This window comes from Sinohyriopsis cumingii, chromosome 5 (genome assembly GCF_028554795.1).
Source record: "Sinohyriopsis cumingii isolate HCF-2022 chromosome 5, ASM2855479v2, whole genome shotgun sequence".
NCBI classification, from domain to species: Eukaryota; Metazoa; Mollusca; class Bivalvia; order Unionida; family Unionidae; genus Sinohyriopsis; species Sinohyriopsis cumingii.
In genome coordinates, this window is record NC_142965.1 from 47,842,925 (window position 1) to 47,863,420 (window position 20,496).

The following is a 20,496-nucleotide window of genomic DNA, read 5'->3' on the forward strand; positions in this document are numbered from 1 at the left end:
ACGGTAATGCATATGAATGGGAGTGGGCTTAAATGGAAAACTTTAACCGTCAAACTCACCTACCTCTAGAGTATAGTTAAATTGGGAAACGTAAAATATGTTCAAATATATTTTGAGATTTACAGTAGCAATGGAAAACAATTTTATAATTTGCAGAGAAACAAGAAATGTCCCAATTTAATGATATAAATGCAGAATTGGTTCAGGCAAGCGATGATCAGCTAAAGACACTAATGACGAAGAAGCAGATGATGGCACCGGGAGTACAGGACACTACAACCAATAACATCCAGGACAACAACCGACCCGACGACATGGAGGTGACGATGAAGAAAAAACAGAAAATGATGAGGAAGGCGAGGAGATTGGAAAAGATGAAGATGAAGAAAAGAAAGAACAAGAAAAAGGAAAACATGACCCCTCCCTCTCCTGATGACTGTATGGTCACTCCTTGGGGGGACTGGTCAGCGTGCTCCGTCACGTGTGGTAGAGGTACCATGACGAGGAGCAGGATGATAAAACGAGATGCTCAAAATGGAGGCAAGAAATGTCCAAAGAAATTGGAGAGAACCAAGAAATGTAAAGCCAAACAGTGCCGTAAGTTTTACATATCAATGTTGTGGTCACATCTAAATATCCATATGCAATTCCTTTTTTACTCTAGTTACTGGTTTAATTAATCATCTGTTCATAGACAAGAAAATACAAGTATATTCTAACTCGGAGATAAACTGACTGACCAACAGAGCTAGCATTTTGAGAAAAAAAAGATGATAAGATGGTTTGAGATGATCAGACCTTAAACCATATAATATTCTTGTAAAATGATGTTTTCGGAAACTTGAATAGTCACATTTTTCAAGGTATCTTATTTTCGACGCCCTCGTGTTTTTATGAAAAGACAAGCTCATCTTACAATAAAATATGGCTTTTCCCGAGGTTCGTTTCTTAATGTGATCAACTGGTCAAGGTCACAACTGGTCACGGCCACAGCATGCACATGCATTACATTTCTTCGTGCAATTATTCATTTGAACAATTTCAACTCCTCTGCAACATTTAGCATCAGTGTGCTTCTGATGTAAAGCAGATTATCCGCATCACATGTAATCCCTATTGACGCTATCTCCTTACTCTTTTAATTCAGTTTGAATGTCCTTTGCCCATAGTTCTATTAGTAATTTTCTTGTCAAGGGCAAACTAATCCTGCTAATGTAGTCCAGACACTAACCTCCGAAAACCGAATGTTGACAAACAAACTTTCAACAACGACTTGGTTGCTTTTGATATAATTTAGCTGTCCCATTTTTTATAATTTTGTTTTGCAATAAAATTGCCAAGTGTTGTTCAAATGAGACAATGTATAATTAGATTCTCGAATACTCCAGAATAATGTTAAATTCACAACAACTGCCTAGTAGTTGATCTAATTTTATTTCACGTGTTTGTTCTAGCAATTGACTGTCACATGTCGAGCTGGAGTCCCTGGAGCTCTTGTTCTGAAACATGTGGACCCAAGGCCGTCCAGATGCGGAGACGCACGGTCATTCAAAAACCCCAACACAACGGTGCCTCTTGTTTATCACGAAAAGAAAAACGATTCTGCAACCTTCCTGAGTGCACAGACTCAACGGTAGGTCTAAGTGTATATGCAATAAAAAGTTAATAATTTGTCCATTTATATGGCAGACTTATAGTAAACCTAGCAATATTTATCTGTCTTTTAAAGACGATTTTTTAAAAAACTTATAATATATTTTGGTAAATTATACAGAGGGCCTAAAATTTAATTTCCAAACTTCACGCGATTTTTTAATTGTTTAATCTAAAGACAATTTGAGATTTACTGCATTTCTACCATAATATTTGACACAAAAATAGGAAGACGTAGCATTAAGATGCCCTTCCTGATGCTGTATTTAACAGCTATATCATGCAACATATTTGTCAATGATTGGAAAAGATATGTTGGGATAAATTATAAAACATGGTAGCAACGACAGACAAAAACACAGAAAATGATATATTTAGATTCCATTTATTCAACCAAACGTGGTCAATAATCAAGTATGTATGTATGTATGTATGTATGTATGTATGTATGTATGTATGTATGTATGTATGTTTGCATAATACTGTAATATGGTGTCTACTAAAAGTAAAGTTAAAAAATTGTAAATATAAAGAATCGACAAGAAACGAGTAAGATCAACATTTCCAAATATATGCAAACATAACTCATTACAAGAAAAATATAAAACGCAAAGCTGTTAAAATTCTGTAAAGGTACATATAAAGATAAAGATAAAATGGATAAAATCTTTAAGACAGGTCAAGTGGCCGTGTATTATAAGAGTTTTGATTTTAAAATAATATCAGATTTCCTAATAATTTACCCTGGTTTGAAAATTGTAACAAACTTTATACAGCTGTTGCAATGGCGTGACGTTGGAGAGTTCGTTTCGTATAAATACATGCGTGTTTTTTTTAACAAAATCGTATTCAGGGATCAAAATGCAAAAGAGCACTGGATTTTATTTTTACATTAAAAATTTCACGTGTTTTTATTCCAGGCAATGGACAAATTTATTAAAGAAATGCAGGCTCATCCACCATACAACTGAGAACAAAAGTACAATTTGCGGCAGGGATATACATGTGTTCTTTGTTTATATGGACGTACTCATCACATCAACGGTATTAGTGGATCCATATAGTGAATCTTTCATTCCATTCTTGTGTAGCCATAATTTCATACATTCTAAACGAATCAGACTCTGTGACTTTTTGTTGTAATGCGAACGAGGAGGGACCGGAAATACGTTTTCAAGGACGTGAATAAGATGATAAATTGACATAAAATCAAATGCAGGATAGGATATTTTAGAACCGTCTTTTTTAGAACAGCTCCTAGAAATGGCAGCTGAATTTGGCGCAAAGACTAATGATATATGTATATGTGCTTTACATCATTTGCAAGGCAAGCTTAATTTATGCCATTCATTATTTTCCGGACAAATATCAGACTCGCATTATATAGAGTCTATGATATATCAAGGCCCGTACTATAGACATTCTATGATATATCCAGGCCCGTACTACAGAGATTCTATGATATATCAATCCCCGTACTATAGACATTGTAGGACATATTGAGGCCCGCACCGCACAGATGCTATGATATACCAAGGAATTCTGCCATTACGGAAATACACAAGTCAAAGTGCCTTTAGCAGTTTTCAGATGGAAAATTCGCATATTTTTTTTTTGCGATTTGCTTGTCTTTGTTTGATTCTTAGAAATAATAAAAGGGATTTATACTATTCGTGTATTAAGGAGCTCCGCCAATTGCACAGAATTCTCTCCCACCACAAATTACCGCTAGAATGAAATTCGCTTCTACTACATTTGGATTGAAATGACCTGTAAATAATGGTGTTGTATTAGGAAGGAATTTACAACATTGTTTAAATATAAAGGATGCTGAGATAGTTGTACTATTGTAATTAGTTACACCCTCATTGGCCTTTTTGTTGATCACATAAATTCACACCGAAACAAATTAAAAGTGCCATATGTTGTTGTATAAAGGCATGTAGTGTACACCAAGGCTAGTAGATAATTGAACACGAAACTAGACAAGAACAGTAGTTGTTGGAACAATGTTTAAACAGCATAGAAATATGTTTGATATTTGACAAAACATACACGTGTTACATCAAAATTATTGGGTCTTTATGCCGTCTTTGTGAGTTCACATACATACTAGTAAGACCCAAAGACATAAAATAAAACAAGTACAGCTGTAGTAACAACTTTAGAAGCGTTTGTGTAGAACTGCACTTGTACCTCGACAAAACATGCATGTGTTACATTGTTAGTAATTGTTTTTGTATCACATACCCATACTATCTGTAGACAGTTGACAAAAAACTAACAATAAGTGTCGAATCTACATAATTATTCTTTGTCTTTTGGTGATATTTTAAAACCCTGCCTCATGTATGCATGTGTTGGGGGTGGGACGGCAAGTAAGAAATTTACATATACATGTCTTGTATATAAATGTACGTTAGTTAATGTACTATGTGCTAAACAGTGTGTATAATCCCTTATAAGTCGGGTCCAATTGCAGAGACCCAGATCTGCCGCTGCATAAAGTGCCGGCAATTCTGGGTTTAAGGAATTTTCTTAGGAGCGATTAGTAGAAGAAATAACATATAGGGTCTGCATAATGCGACGGCAGATGATGAAGTCTGCTATATGAAGTTGGTCCCCACTTGTAAACGTGTATATACGGTATATGGCACAGTGTTCTTTATCATATCATCGACATTAATGTAGCCGTCTGTGGATAGTATTGCAATCTTGTGATTGTTTTGTTGATCTTAATTTATACAGTTTTTGATCCTGTGCAAGAAATAACCAATCTTTCACTAACATTTAGCCTGTGTTAAAAACTCGGATAATTATTTTTGGATTATTGTGTGGTATACTCTATTGAGCGTATCCCCCCAAAAAACATGCTAGGTCAATAAGCTGTTCATTGGAACACTCGACCTTAATCTGTTCCGACTGAACGATATTTGAACATTCGACCTTAATTTATTCCGACTGCACGATATAGGTTTGCAAGCAAATTCATCCCTTTAAGAAGAAAAGCATAAAACCATATTTTGTTCAGTATCTGGCATTCGTATGTACGTTACCTTATATTTTGCAACGTATTCTATGGAATATATTTTTAAAAAATATCAAATTATATATGAACATGATCATTTTTCTCCCATGGTAACGTGTGTAACAGTTTTGAAATATTGTCAATAGTCATATTAGTTAGTTTTCTTTCAAATCGACGTTCAGGCATTTTGCTTGAATTAGAATGATATATTTCACAGCGACTACAGACAATTGTAAATATCAAATTCGTTAGAAAATATGTTGTCTTTCGGTCCTATGTTTAAAAATAATCTTCAAGGCAGTATGCTCTCTTGGTATCCAGCGGATCATATCGCATTAATATACTAGACTAATGGAATTTAATTTCATACGCACGAGTTAGAGTTGTTGAAAAGTATGAAAGACGAATTGAATTATGAATGAAAAGAGGAATGAGTATCATCGTTGATGAATGGATGGATGGGATTGGGAGTGATATCACTGTTCATGATTGATATCACTGTTCATGATACTGTTCATGACTGATATCACTGTTCATGATACTGTTCATGACTGATATCACTGTTCATGACTGATATCACTATTCATGACTGATATCACTGTTCATGATTGATATCATTGTTTATGGTTGATATTGTTCATGGTTGATATCACTATTCATGATTGATATCACTATTCATGATTGATATCACTGTTCATGATTGTTTTTGTAAAAATAAATAAAAAATAAGGCTGATCAGCTTGTTAATAATTCTTTTAAGTCTGCATAACAAAATAATGTCTTCCGCTTTCAATACGCGTACATCTTGAAGTGTCCGAATTTGACCTCAAGGATTTCAAAAGCAAAAATGGCTTCAGAAGAATGTAATCATGCAATTTTCCCTAGAATAATTTGGTATCCAACGAAAATGATAAATGGAGATATGTTACTATTTGTCACATGGTTTGTATTACATGATTAATTTAAAGCGTGCACTTGAATTGAAGGTACGTTTGCACCCATGTCTTGCCCGCTGTTCTTCAACATATTCGAGTGTCTGTGAGATCGTGCCATTAAAATGAAACATCGGAAGATTTCAATACATGGGCAAAATATGCGGAAACAATATTTCTCTTATTTCGCGCACGTTGAAGTTATCGACAAATGATAGACGACAAAGAAACTACACTTATCAGCACGCCAGCCTAATGGTATTTAAACATTTAGTGTGCCCGTACGATCTCATTACTGCATAAACCATCATAGATATGAGAGATTCAAATGTATGAATATTAAAGTAAATTCTATGCATTCAGTAGATAGCAGTCTTTACTTGCAGACGAGCACGTTTTATAATCGGAAAGTTCATGGCCCTTTTGCCAATAATAGGAAAACACACGTTGCAAATATTACAAAAGCTGCTAATGCATGCATAGGTGGATTGTTCACTAAGTGACGTCATTTAATGCCAACCATAATCAAAGCGTTTATCTTCGCTGACGTCTGCGCCACGCTACTTGGCCGTAAGACCACATATAACTAATAACCGCCATTTTTTAAAGAGGCCTACAAATTTATCGTTTATTTATGTGAAGCTGCCAACCAACCAATGCAGTTCAGAGAGAAATTTGCAAACTTATGAGAATGACGTCACTGTTTTGCGAATGACGTCACTGACTAACCAGTGGGGGGGATTTTACTAGTTACCGGTCTCTGTTACTGACTTGCCAATCTAGGCCTGGTACCAGCGTTTATCAAGGACATTTATTGATTTGTGTGATTTTTTGACTTTCTTTTCGAACTATTCGTAATGTTCTATTTTGAACTGTTTAGAAAATACTTTTAACTTAGTTTGTACGAATACGTTGCATACAGTTGTCACTCTCTTGTCAGTACGACTGTATTGACCTCATCTACATCACCATTTGACCGAGTTCACCGCGATTTTCCTTTTTATTTACACTTTATTGTCCAAATGTCTAATTTGATTTCCGCTAGACCAGCACAGAACGCTTTCAGATTAGCAATTTGCACTAGGACTACGCATGAGCATGGAAGATTTTCACACTTTGTGATCTCAATTGACCTTGAAGTTGCCGTCATAGATAACATATAGTTGGATTGTAAGATATGTTAATGGTAGATGGATTCTATTTTTTTGTCGCTCACTAAAATGTTTTAAACTTCGAAAAATTTATTCAAAGCATACGCTTGGAATAATGCTTTACCATGGAACGATCGTTAATAAGTGTTAAAAATCCATCGATTGATTTTAGATTATTGTTTGCATACTATCATTTGTTTCTGTGCAATTAAATTTATTTAATTTAAACTTTTCTAATGCCTAGAAAGAATATATGTTATAGGAAAGTATGTGAGATGAGTCATTTTATTGAATAAAAATGAGTTAATTCACTGAGTGAGAATGAATCGATTCACTGAGTGAGAATGAGTTAATTCAAATGAGTGAGAATGAGTTGAGTCATTGAGTGAGAATGAGTTAATTCACTGAGTGAGAATGAGTTAATTCACTGAATGAGAATGAGTTGATTCACTGAGTGAGAATGATTGAGTTGGTTATAAAGAGTGTTTATGAGTGAATGTAATTCATGAACCAATTATACTTGCTTGTAGGTCGAGTTCAACTACAAACAACATAGACTCTGATATTCCATCGCATCATGCACAGACAAATCATGGTTTATGTCGTTTGTTCTGCTGATTACTTCTATCAAACTACATAGACCCGTCATGCGACGGCAGATCTGCGTCTGTGCAGTTTGCGGTTCGACTCGACTAATACGCGAATATAGACGGTATTTATCCGTTCTGTTGACATTTGCCTGATCCCTGTAATATTGTTGATGTTATAATTTATTCAGGTAATCAGTTCGAATGTATCTGAGCGATGTTGGGTGGTAATTTTACCTGTATGCTTCCATGAATAGAAATGTATCTTTTGTACAGTAGGTATGAGTGATCTGGTTCATTCGATTGTTTCATACTTTTATTTTTATTTATAAACATCGCTGTTTAATTATTATTATGATGTGCATTAGTATATGAAAAGGTCTGTGACCATATATTTGTATACATTTTGAACCATTTGTATTGTTGTAATTTCGTGTTCTACAAGTTATAATGTAAAGAAAATGTATGTAAATATATCGATAATAATCTTAACTGTATTTTTACACAAAGCAAAATCTGTTGTATTTGCAGTATCGTATATAAACTATTTCAAGTGCTTAAACAGTAAGTATTATAAGTCACTGAAATGGTTTATTTTTGCTAACTAGTGACAGATGAAACACGCATGCTCAGTCGCATAAAGTACAAGTATAACATAGTAAACTTCTGTTACTTTAAAAGCATTGGCTTTAACTCATCTTTTTTTATACCTTGAACAAAGCTATATAATTTTTCCTTTGTAGACGATACAACTAATACAATGATGTTTTTCGAAAGATCCAATGAAACATAACTTAATTATGTTCACACACGGCAAAACAATATTTGGACTTGTTTTGCTTGTGATTTTCTGAATATAACTGTCCAAATTTTGAAAATACATTTTACAAGTTTTATTGTGGTAACCAAGCGTAGACTGAAAACATTTACCCGAGTCACATTACCTTGAAACTAACTTTTTCACAAAATCTTGTACTCAGGGCAATTAGTATTTGTTTATTTGTTCTTATTCATTCTAATGCAATTCAGAAGATGGTACAGCAGAATACAGAATTCCTTGATAAAAGCGACTACCTTTAAAGGTATTCAAGAAAATATAAGATGAGGACTATTTGTTTCCTTTCAACCATTCTCGAAAACTGTAAGACCATGTAAATTAGCTGAAATACTTTGCACATTGCCTTCTTAATTTTGACTCGTACATTTACTGTCAGGTGGCGACATATTATATCATTATGTGTACGTAAATGTAATCCTGCGGCATTTCCATACAAATTATAAACATTCATGCTAAGACAACCCAAATTTACATTTTGTTTCGTTTTCCCAACATACATATAGTTTTAAACATGATCTGAAGGTGGAGTTCTTCGAATTAGAAGGAAAAAAAGTATATGCGGGAGGTGTGTTTTCTGCACTCAGTGATGGTTTACAAACATCCATTTAAATGGCATATCAAGCAGACCAGTCACCATTTCGAAAGGGGTTGGGGTGTGTGTGTTACTTTGAATTCATTGCCAGTCAAACTAGATGGAGTTTTATGTCAGTGGTTTTTATTTTTGCATTTAAATATTGTGATAACGTAATTTGTTAACAAAAATAAAAGTCTTTTCCGAAGTTGTATTTGTGATTTTCGATATCCCCTTGAGATAACACGAAGAGTACTGAAGAAGTCTCCTTGGAGGTTATCTCACGGACAGAGTGCTGAAGATTGTTCATTCGAGTCTATCTCACGTGATATCTCACATAATGAGTGCTGAAGAAGGCTCAGTGGAGTCTGTCTCGCGTGGTGTATTATGAGGAAGGCTAATTGAATAAATCTCTCGTGATATCTCACGTGATGAGTGCTGCCGAAAGCTCACTGGAGTCCATCTCACGTGGCGAGTGCTGAGGAAGGCTAATGGAATCGATCTCACGTGATATCTCACGTGATGAGTGTTGAAGAATGCTTACGGGAGGCTATCTCGTGTGAAGAGTGACGAGGAAGGCTCATTGTAGGTAATCTCACGGTGATGAGTGCTAAAAAGGCTAATTGCAGGCAATCTCACGGTGATGAGTGCAAAAAAGACTCATTGTGGGCAATCTTACGGTGATGAGTGCTAAAAAGGCTCATTGAGGTCTCAGGAGATCTTTATGATGATGACTAGAGTAACATAAATTGTAAATTAAAGATATTTATCATTCATCATCATCATCATTATCTTTCAGTACATCAACATACAATAAAGTCATCATACACGGAGGATTGAGCAACAAGCGAATTGCTATAATTAAAGCGCTATCCAGTATGACAGTTGACAACACTAATGACGAAGTTCCTATATCACACCCGATAATGATTCACATTTACACGTTGGGAGCACATCTGTTCACATTTTCATGTTCTCATAGTGAATTTACAACGATTTGTTCTTAGAACTGAGCCTTCATTTTAAGCAGTAATATTACATAAAAAATGAACCTAAAAAAAATACCTAACAGTACAAGGAAGAAAAATGACGTATGATGAAGGGAGCTCATTTCCAGATATTCATAATGGTATTGAAGCATCTTGCAGAATCATGCATCGTTTACTACAGGACTAAATAATCATGGCTGGAAACCAAATTGATAATTTTGTCTAATCACTCACAAAGTTAATATAAAGTTATTTGAATTTTATTTATATGAGTGATTACGTAAATTTTATACTTCGATAACCCAACCTCTCACAGTTCACACTTCGATAAATACCCATCCACTCATAAAATTCAAATAAAATCATTCGAACTATATATGAACAATTAAATAACTTTTACACTTCGATAAATGCACACACATGTATCATTCAAATATTCCCTCTAGATAGTTTTCAAATCAACAGATTTCATCGAAAAAAACAGTTTTCTTTCATGGATCTGTGCACATGGCGCCAGTTTACCTAGCCCAGTTTTCGCCAAGCAAAGGTTGTCGATTGACTTCGTTCATCGTTGATGTGGAACTGAGTGGATCGGTGACCCTTGGCTAGGAAAGATGCCAAAGCCAGTACAAAATCACAAGGCAAGAGTAAATAAAAGAAACAGTGATTTTTACTGAGCAAATATACTGCATAATTATCATTCGTTGGTTTTACTTTTTAAAAAGGTATCCATTTTTACTAAAATCCGCTGCTTTAATTTCTTATGCCAGTGTCTTTGAATAACAACAAATGACTGAGCCTGTCGAAGAAGAGCTGGACTTAATGTACACTGGAAAGCTAATTTGTAACCGAAACTTTTTCGGTCAAAATCAGAGCAGGATCACGTGACCGTTCTCAGTCCACTCAGTCGTTGCATACAAATTTGAATTATTCCACAATAAACGGAAATGAGTTTCATCTCTCTATCATGTTACAGCGTCTGTAGCGTCGCTGTACTATTTTATAAATTTGATTAGTAGTTATGTAAAATACAGTAAGTCGGTATGATCAAAATTGCTGTACTCGTCAGTTTCTTATCGATTCAGTTCACGTGGGAGACATATAGAGACATGGTTTTTTATTGGATAAAAATAACGACATGGTGAATTATGATGCAAGGACCTCTCCCCACCATTTCCCCCTGTCTTTAGGTCGACTAATCAATGCATCATCTGCAGTATGCAATGGTTTTCTGATTACTTTGCGGGGTATAGTATGGAATCGTATTTTCAAACACCCGCTCTTGACTTCATTTATTTTAATTTTTCATCGATTCTCACACTCTCATCATCAAATTTGTTTTACATACACACGTTGATATTTTTACCACACAAACCGCGAATGGAGTTCGCTTCATATTTGTTTTAGAGTTCTAGAACGTAGGTAGATATTGCACAACTGTTACTGCCTGATAACGATAGTGTGCTAATGAATTATGCAAACCAAATTTGCCATTCTGACACGATCCTACATTTTCCTGTCGAGTCAGCAGTTATGGAGTACCTATATTCACGTACGTTATATCTTTACTTCGAAGGAAAGGAGGCAATTGCACTTTTTGAATATTATATTCCTAATCGATAAATACTGAATGCACAAATAACGAAATTTGAAATATGAGTAGTGTAGTGGGGCACATTAGCGATAATGGAAATCCCAGTCAAAAAGTTCGTAGGCAAAGCTAGCGACAAGGGGAATTTAACATGGGGAAATTTAACATGGGTGGGACTATAGACGGACAACGGAAATTTAACATGGGGAATATTGCTGGGACTGTTTAGCCTCAAGGGAAATTTAACATGAGGAATATTGCTTGGGGTGTTTAGCCTCAATGGGAATTCCAAATGGACAAAACCTCTGGGCCTATTTACCGACAATGGGAATTTAACATAGACTAAACCCCTGGGACTGTTTAGCGACAAGGGGAATTTAACATGGGAATATTTCTGGGGCTGTTTAGCGACAAGGGGAATGTAACATGGGGAATATTTGGGTTGTTTAGCGACAAAGGGAATTTAACATAGGTTGAGTTTGTATAGGGACAATAGGAATGATGACGTCACGGTACAGGACATTGACAATAATGTCCGCCATGCGTTCTATAAAGTTATATGTCCCGTCCGTATAACGTAGTCGAGCTGACCCTTTGAGACCGGGCAGGGTTTTAAAGAAACAACACGTTTGTGGATGACAAATGACAATATATTAAACACTGGTACTAATGATATCAAAATAACACAGAAAAGCATATAAAATGAATATAAAACACATATGAAATATACTTTGACTACTATGTCACATTCATGTAGTCAAAAAGTTCTAGCAACTCCATATAAACTTCATGTATACAAATATCTCTAGCAAACTTTCATATAAACAAATGCTTGTTGCAAACCTATATAAACAACTACTGGTTGCAAACATTAATGTAGTCAGACACTACTGTCATAATTCACATGTAGTCAAACCACTACTTGTTATTATGCTTTTACTTGTAGTCAATACACTACTTGTTATTGTGCTTTACTTGTAGTCAAAACACTACTTGATTGGAAAATACATATTGACACGGCCTTCTCTCTGGCACGGTCACTTTCCCCTCCGCACTTGTACCCGTACGTTGGCACTGAATTGGTGGGTTATACTAGTAATGGTACACCAGACGTCATGGTATCCACAAGCCCATCCGGCTGCTCGTAACCGGCGAGCTGAATATGGAAAATAAACGCACCTTTCCAATAGTCTAGTTTAATTGGAATGGGTTTTGTTGCAACTACTTTAAGAATATACGATAGGTACGAAGTATGACCTAGGAATGCTATGCAATAAAAATAAATATACGTAATGCATTGACATTAATACATACATGATATGTTTTCGAAATTAGTCGTGATAGCGACTAGATGAAATTAACTCGCTACCACATTGCCTAGGTTATATCTTAATAAACTGAATTGCATATACGATAAACGATGTGACCACATAATACAACAATGAACGTGCTTTTACGAAACTCAATAATTATTGTAAATAATAAAAAGAGCTGACTAAAAAAACATTCGACTCACCCAACTGTTTGTCTTTAACGAAATTACAATGGCACCTGCCCGACAGCTGAATATATTTAAGAGCTTCCATCGGAAAAAAGTCGACAACTCCTGGCGGGAGCCGGACATAGAACTTTATGACATAGAATCACCTACCAAACAATCCATAGTGATGAGAGTGCTAATCTAAAATAAATTTTTATACAAAACAACACTCATACTAACAAAATCCACTTTATTTGCTATCAATACATTGTGAGAAGAAAATTTGTTATCTACAAAATACACCATTGCCTACAATCACCTCAACAAAGGAGTTAGTAGTTATAGTAACACTATTCCACATTTACACAAAAGAATCACACTGAGTAGGGACAAGTGTTTCTTTTTTCTTAAGGGAAAAAAACAAACACATAAACACATACAAACGTACGCACGCAAACAAACAAAATACACATACAAAATACACACAAACAAAATACACACACATACAAACGAACGTGTGCGTACAAAAAAGACACATACACACTTTTATTAAGGGATAAGCTTTTTGTTGAGAAAAAAAACACACATACACACACAAACGTACGCGCGCACACATACACACACAAACAAAAAACACAAACACAATCACTATTTTTTGTGTTTAGGGATACGTTTTTGCAAAGAAAAACTAAATGCATTGTGTTCGCTTAGAATGTAAGAGGAGATGAAATCTTACAAAATATATATCCCTTACACCACAAAAATGCTATCCATTACAGCCACCATACCATCCATTATATCATACTCACTATCCAAGCGTCCTGTGTTAGCTTAAAATGTAAGAGAAGGACACAAAAAAGACTATCCACAACAATGTTATCCACCACACCACTATGCTATCCAGCATATCATACTCAGTATCCAAAATGTACTGTGTTCACTTAGAATGTAAGAGAAGGAGATGAAATCGCATAAAATATATATCCCTTACATCAGAAAAATAATATCCATTCACCCCCTATACCATCCATTTTATCATAATCACTATCCAAACACCCTGTGTAAGCTTGATATTATCCATCACACCATTATGCTACCCAACATATCATAGTCACTATCCAAAACCCATTGTGTTCACTTAGAATGTAAGAGAAGGAGTGAAATCTCACAAGATATATATCCACTAGTCACTATCCAAACACAAGGCTTTTTGTGGTGTAAGGGATAGATATTCTGTGAGATTCCCCATGTTAAATTCCTCTTGTCGCTCTCTTTGCCCACGACCTTTTTGACTGGGATTTCCATTGTCCCTAAGGTGCCCCACTACACTACTAATATGCATTAATTTGCTTAGAGCCGAAGTGATAGTGAGAAGAAAAAAACATACAGTAGGATGTGTTTATATACATGTCTTAAGAGAAGTTACACTGTATATATGGCGTCACAAGTTACATGTATATAGAGGTACGAGTTACACTGTAAAAGGCGTCATAAGTTACAATGTATGTAACGGTACGAGTCGCACTGTACACGGCGTCACAGGTTGCACTGTACGTAGCTTTACACGTTACACTAAATATAAAGTTACAAGTTCCATTGTAAAATGTTACACTGCATATAGCGTTACAGGTTGCAATATATACAGTTACAAGTAACAGTGTATATATAGAGCGTCCATACGAATCATACTTTCAGCAAGATTTGAATCATGTCTCAAAATTAAAGAAAAATCAGTCATTCGTTTGGAGTAAATTCGATAATTATGTGTACCTTTGTACAAAACTGTACTATTCTGAGTTCTTTGGAAACTTTTATCAGTTTTTTGAATGGGTTAATTGTTAATTGGCACATAGCAATCTAACTTACCGTCTTTACTTGCCTATAAGACTAGTCCAACTGCAAACTTCACAGATCCAGATCTGCCGTCTCACAATGCGCTGGCAGACCTGGGCATGTGCAGTTTGTTAGGAGTAATCAGTAGTATAGACAATATAGACCCTGATCTGCATGCATAATATAATACGGCAGATGAAATCTTTGTTGTTTGCAGATTGAATTGTCTTCTAAGCGAGTAAGAGACGGTTAAGTTATTTGCCACGTTCCTGATAAATGCGTTCAGTTAGGATAATTGTGGAAACTCGATGAATCTATTTATCTAGAGCTTACAGTAGGCAACGTATTTCCACTAAATTTGCTGCCAAATGACAAGTCACATGCAGATGCTTAACTACCCTGGGAAAAACTGAATATGAATGGAATTTGACCGATAATTTACTTATTGATTAAATTTTAACTTGGTTATAAAAAAGACAACAAACTTTATATGCGCAAGTAATAATCACGAAATGACAATTGACAATCATTAACTATTTTAGGTGATTCCGTATTAGCACAACTAAATTCTTTGGAAACTCTTTCTTTTTAACCTTAACATTATTCAACAGTGAGTTCCAGATGCGCTGACCCATAAGGGCATTGACAAAAATGGGCTAATGCAATCGTAGACGATGGATACGCATGTTTATTTGCCTTTGTCTATTATTGATGATTGGCAGCAGTTTATGGTGTGACATCACAACTGATCTTCACTTGAGTATTCTCACACCACGATGCTGATGTATGGTAAATGTGAAAAGTATTCATGATATTACAAGTCAATTACCGGTATCTTGAGAAGGATTATATCCTCTAATGTATAAAATGCTGCAAATGAAAATAATGAGTTTCTAAATCTGCTTTAAGACAACTACATAGGTGGCACTCTACAGTTTCATACTTTGCATAGGGTTAGAAGTTTTAACAAAAAGAATTTCCATGGGTTTCCTTGCTGCTTCTACTGGCTATTTAAAAAAGACATTGTATATCTTAGGTATTGTTCAATAAACCATTAATTTACTTTATTTCGGCGTATGTTTGATGATTGTAATGTGGATAGAATAGTATACAGTTTGGCCTTACTCCAGATGTGCACCTTTCAAAAACGTGCTAGCTCCACTTGGTCATTTTCACTTCCTGAACTTCAGAGGTAAATTGTAAAAAAAGAGCAGATAACTTTTTATACATTTGATATATTTGGTAATTCAGTCATTGCACTTTCAGAAGCTGGTATTGTCTAGTCTGGCCATATTCATTGTCCATATTTTAATAGCTGATAAGGATAGTGTACTTTAGACAAATTCAGGTTGAGTTTTGGAACACAAGGGAGCAGTCATTTTAGTTAGCAGTGTGCTTAGATCATTTACAATTTCCAAAAGTACAATAGCCAAAGAAATGTCAGCCACATTACATTAAAGTAGCATAGAGGTATGCCAACATTCTCTTCACTGTGCATGTTTTAAATGCAAACAACTTCACCTTACATACGTCACTCTCTCAAAAGTACATAATAACTGGTGAGCGCTTCAACTGTGCTTCAAGGGTAATGCCGTGTGCACACATACAAACACATCTTTAATGACGTGTGCACAAATATCCACTCATTTTAATGACGTATGCATACATTGACACGCTTCTTCTCATGCTCATATGTAGCTGTATAATTGATAATACTTTTTACCCAAGCTTACAGGGGTCTAATGCATAAACTTTGTAGGATGAAACTTATTATATCGAAAGCCTGTGCTCAGCATTACTTTGTGCGCTTTCGTATCAGGTTGACCTTACAATTTGACACTAGTATGTAAACAAAGGTCGAGAACAAAATACAGCCATGATACAAAAGTTTGACCTTACAAATTGACCCTAGTATACAGAGGTCAAGATCACGATAAAGCCGCGATATTAACGTTTGACCCTAGTATGCAAACAGAGGTCAAAAAGACGATACAGCTATGATATAAAAGTTTGACCTAACACGTTGACCCTAGTATACAGAGTCCAAGAAGACGATACATCTGTGATATAAAAGTGGCATTATCAGAGGCAAATGATGCTTCTTTGCATGTAGTTATTCTTCAGTTTGGGAAAAAATGTTTTAGTCTGCTCAGGTAAAGGAAGTTAGGACTGTAATAGTCCTCATGAACTGTACAAGAGTCCAACGTATAGTTTTTTTTATTCACCAGCAGCGAGAAGGATTACTCCAGCTGTTAGTGGTAATCAATTAAGTACATCATTTAGAATTTAAAGAGTTATATTCCCATTTAAAGCCATTCGAATACACGTTCCTAACCCTCCACAATGAAAACAGTAACAAAATACTCGCCATTCGTTACTATTAGCATTCACCATACAGGTGGTTTTAGAAAGGGAATTGGAAAATTCACGCATTGATGAGCCTTCCGTTTACATACAATATATTAAATAAGATTACAATCGCCGATCAAAAGCATCAATACCGGACCGTGACGATCAAAAGCATACCGGGCCATGGCGATCAAAAGGATCAATACCGGACCGTGACTATCAAAAGCATCAATACCGGACAATGGCGATCAAAAACATAAATACCAGATCGTGCCATATAAACTAATGGTTGATTGTCCTCCCTGATGGTTGAATACGAACTGGATATCCACTGTACATATTCTTTTGACAAAGCAAAAGCTTTATTCTTTTATTTATATTGGTTAGTATCAGACCTGTTTGCTAACTGGAAATACAGCTTTACTTTGAAATAAAATCGAATTGGTTACCATTATAAAGGAAAACTAAAATCGAAACCATAGTTTTGAATGAAAAAGTAATATTTCCCTACTATATTTTTCTTAATAAATTCACCTGTGTTGCCAATATAGTAATGATATAATGCAATATCATGACACATACCTCCACACTTTTAATATCATGACACATACCTACACGCTTTTAATATCATGACACATACCTACACACTTTTAATATCATGACACATACCTACACACTTTTAATATCATGACACATACCTACACTTTTAATATCATGACACATACCTACACACTTTTAATATCATGACACATACCTACACACTTTTAATATAATGATACATACCTACACACTTTTAATATCATGACACATACCTACACTTTTAATATCATGACACATACCTACACACTTTTAATATCATGACACACACCTACACACTTTTAATATCATGACACATACCTACACATTTTTAATATCATGACACATACCTACACACTTTTAATATCACGACACATACCTACACATTTTTAATATCATGACACATACCTACACACTTTTAATATCATGACACACACCTACACACTTTTAATATCATGACACATACCTACACACTTTTAATATCATGAAACATACCTACACACTTTTAATATCATGACACATACCTACACATTTTTAATATCATGACACATACCTACATTTTTAATATCATGACACATACCTACACACTTTTAATATCATGACACATACCTACACACTTTTAATATCATGAAACATACCTACACACTTTTAATATCATGACACACACTTACACACTTTTAATATCATGACACATACCTACACACTTTTAATATCATGAAACATACCTACATTTTTAATATCATGACACATACCTACACACTTGTAATATCATGACACATACCTACACACTTTTGATATCATGACACATACCTACACACTTTTAATATCATGACACACACTTACACACTTTTAATATCATGACACATACCTACACACTTTTAATATCATGACACATACCTACACACTTTTAATATCATGCCACATACCTACACACTTTTAATATCATGACACATACCTACACACTTTTAATATCATGACACATACCTACATTTTTAATATCATGACACACACTTACACACTTTTAATATCATGCCACATACCTACACACTTTTAATATCATGCCACATGCCTACATTTTTAATATCATGACACATACCTACACACTTTTAATATCATGACACACACTTACACACTTTGAATATCATGACACATACCTACACACTTTTAATATCATGCCACATACCTACATTTTTAATATCATGACACATACCTACACACTTTTAATATCATGAAACATACCTACACACTTTTAATATCATGACACATACCTACACACTTTTAATATCATGAAACATACCTACACACTTTTAATATCATGACACATACCTACACACTTTTAATATCATGAAACATACCTACACACTTTTAATATCATGACACATACCTACACACTTTTAATATCATGACACATACCTACATTTTTAATATCATGACACATACCTACACACTTTTAATATCATGAAACATACCTACACACTTTTAATATCATGAAACATACCTACACACTTTTAATATCATGAAACATACCTACACACTTTTAATATCATGAAACATACCTACACACTTTTAATATCATGACACATACCTACACATTTTTAATATCATGACACATACCTACATTTTTAATATCATGACACATACCTACACACTTTTAATATCATGACACATACCTACACACTTTTAATATCATGACACATACCTACATTTTTAATATCATGACACACACTTACACACTTTTAATATCATGCCACATACCTACACACTTTTAATATCATGACACACACTTACACACTTTGAATATCATGACACATACCTACACACTTTTAATATCATGCCACATACCTACATTTTTAATATCATGACACATACCTACACACTTTTAATATCATGAAACATACCTACACACTTTTAAAATCATGACACATACCTACACACTTTTAATATCATGAAACATACCTACACACTTGTAATATCATGACACATACCTACACACTTTTAATATCATGACACATACCTACATTTTTAATATCATGACACATACCTACACACTTTTAATATCATGAAACATACCTACACACTTTTAATATCATGAAACATACCTACACACTTTTAATATCATGAAACATACCTACACACTTTTAATATCATGAAACATACCTACACACTTTTAATATCATGACACATACCTACACATTTTTAATATCATGACACATACCTACATTTTTAATATCATGACACATACCATCACACTTTTAATATCATGACACATACCTACACACTTTTAATATCATGAAACATACCTACACACTTTTAATATCATGCCACATACCTACACACTTTTAATATCATGACACATACCTACATTTTTAATATCATGACACATACCTACACACTTTTAATATCATTAACTTTTGTAAGCGATTCAGCACCCTGACCAGTCTGAAATATCTCGAATCCGAATGTAAAACACTATTATTTTACAATCTTTCTGATACAAAGTCTGAAAAGCGTGAGACCAATTTTTAATTTTAAATCAGTTTAAGTTTACTTCTTATAAATATGACACTGATTTAAACTGACCATGTTTTTTACACTCAAAAAAACTATATTACCATGGCAGCTATTCTGATAATGGCCGATAGCAGCAATAATAAAAAAAAATTCGACAAAATGATTGTTTTATGGTGAGTTGCTTCAAATATAATCGCGTTCAGACGATTCTGAAGAAAAACAACATATCCATGTACATTAAATAAAGTAAGCTTTAGAAACTTAACTGCACGTGTAATATATGAAACATCTTTGCTTGTCAACATTAGGCATCATAAAAAATGTGTTAAAAAATTGCTGACTGTGACAGGTAAATGAAGAATGTGATATAAGCGTAAATGTGACAGAGAAGTAAGGAATGCGATACA

General features: G+C 34.6%; 1 protein-coding gene across 3 annotated transcripts in view; it reads left to right on the plus strand.

The window, feature by feature from the left end:
* The window catches only part of LOC149799102 (spondin-1-like), a 79,996-nt gene extending 71,028 nt beyond the window's left edge, over nt 1-8,968 (plus strand). For 2 of the 3 annotated variants that reach the window (XM_089958099.1, XM_089958100.1), the window contains exons 12-14: nt 157-597; nt 1,455-1,633; nt 2,574-8,968. In XM_089958099.1, the coding sequence (XP_089814225.1) occupies nt 157-597; nt 1,455-1,633; nt 2,574-2,624 (671 nt within the window). In that variant the 3' untranslated portion in view covers nt 2,625-8,968. The remainder of the gene's footprint in view (nt 1-156; nt 598-1,454; nt 1,634-2,573) is intronic. The other variant, XM_089958101.1, reaches the window with a different exon arrangement.
* The last annotated feature ends 11,528 nt before the right edge of the window (nt 8,969-20,496 follow it).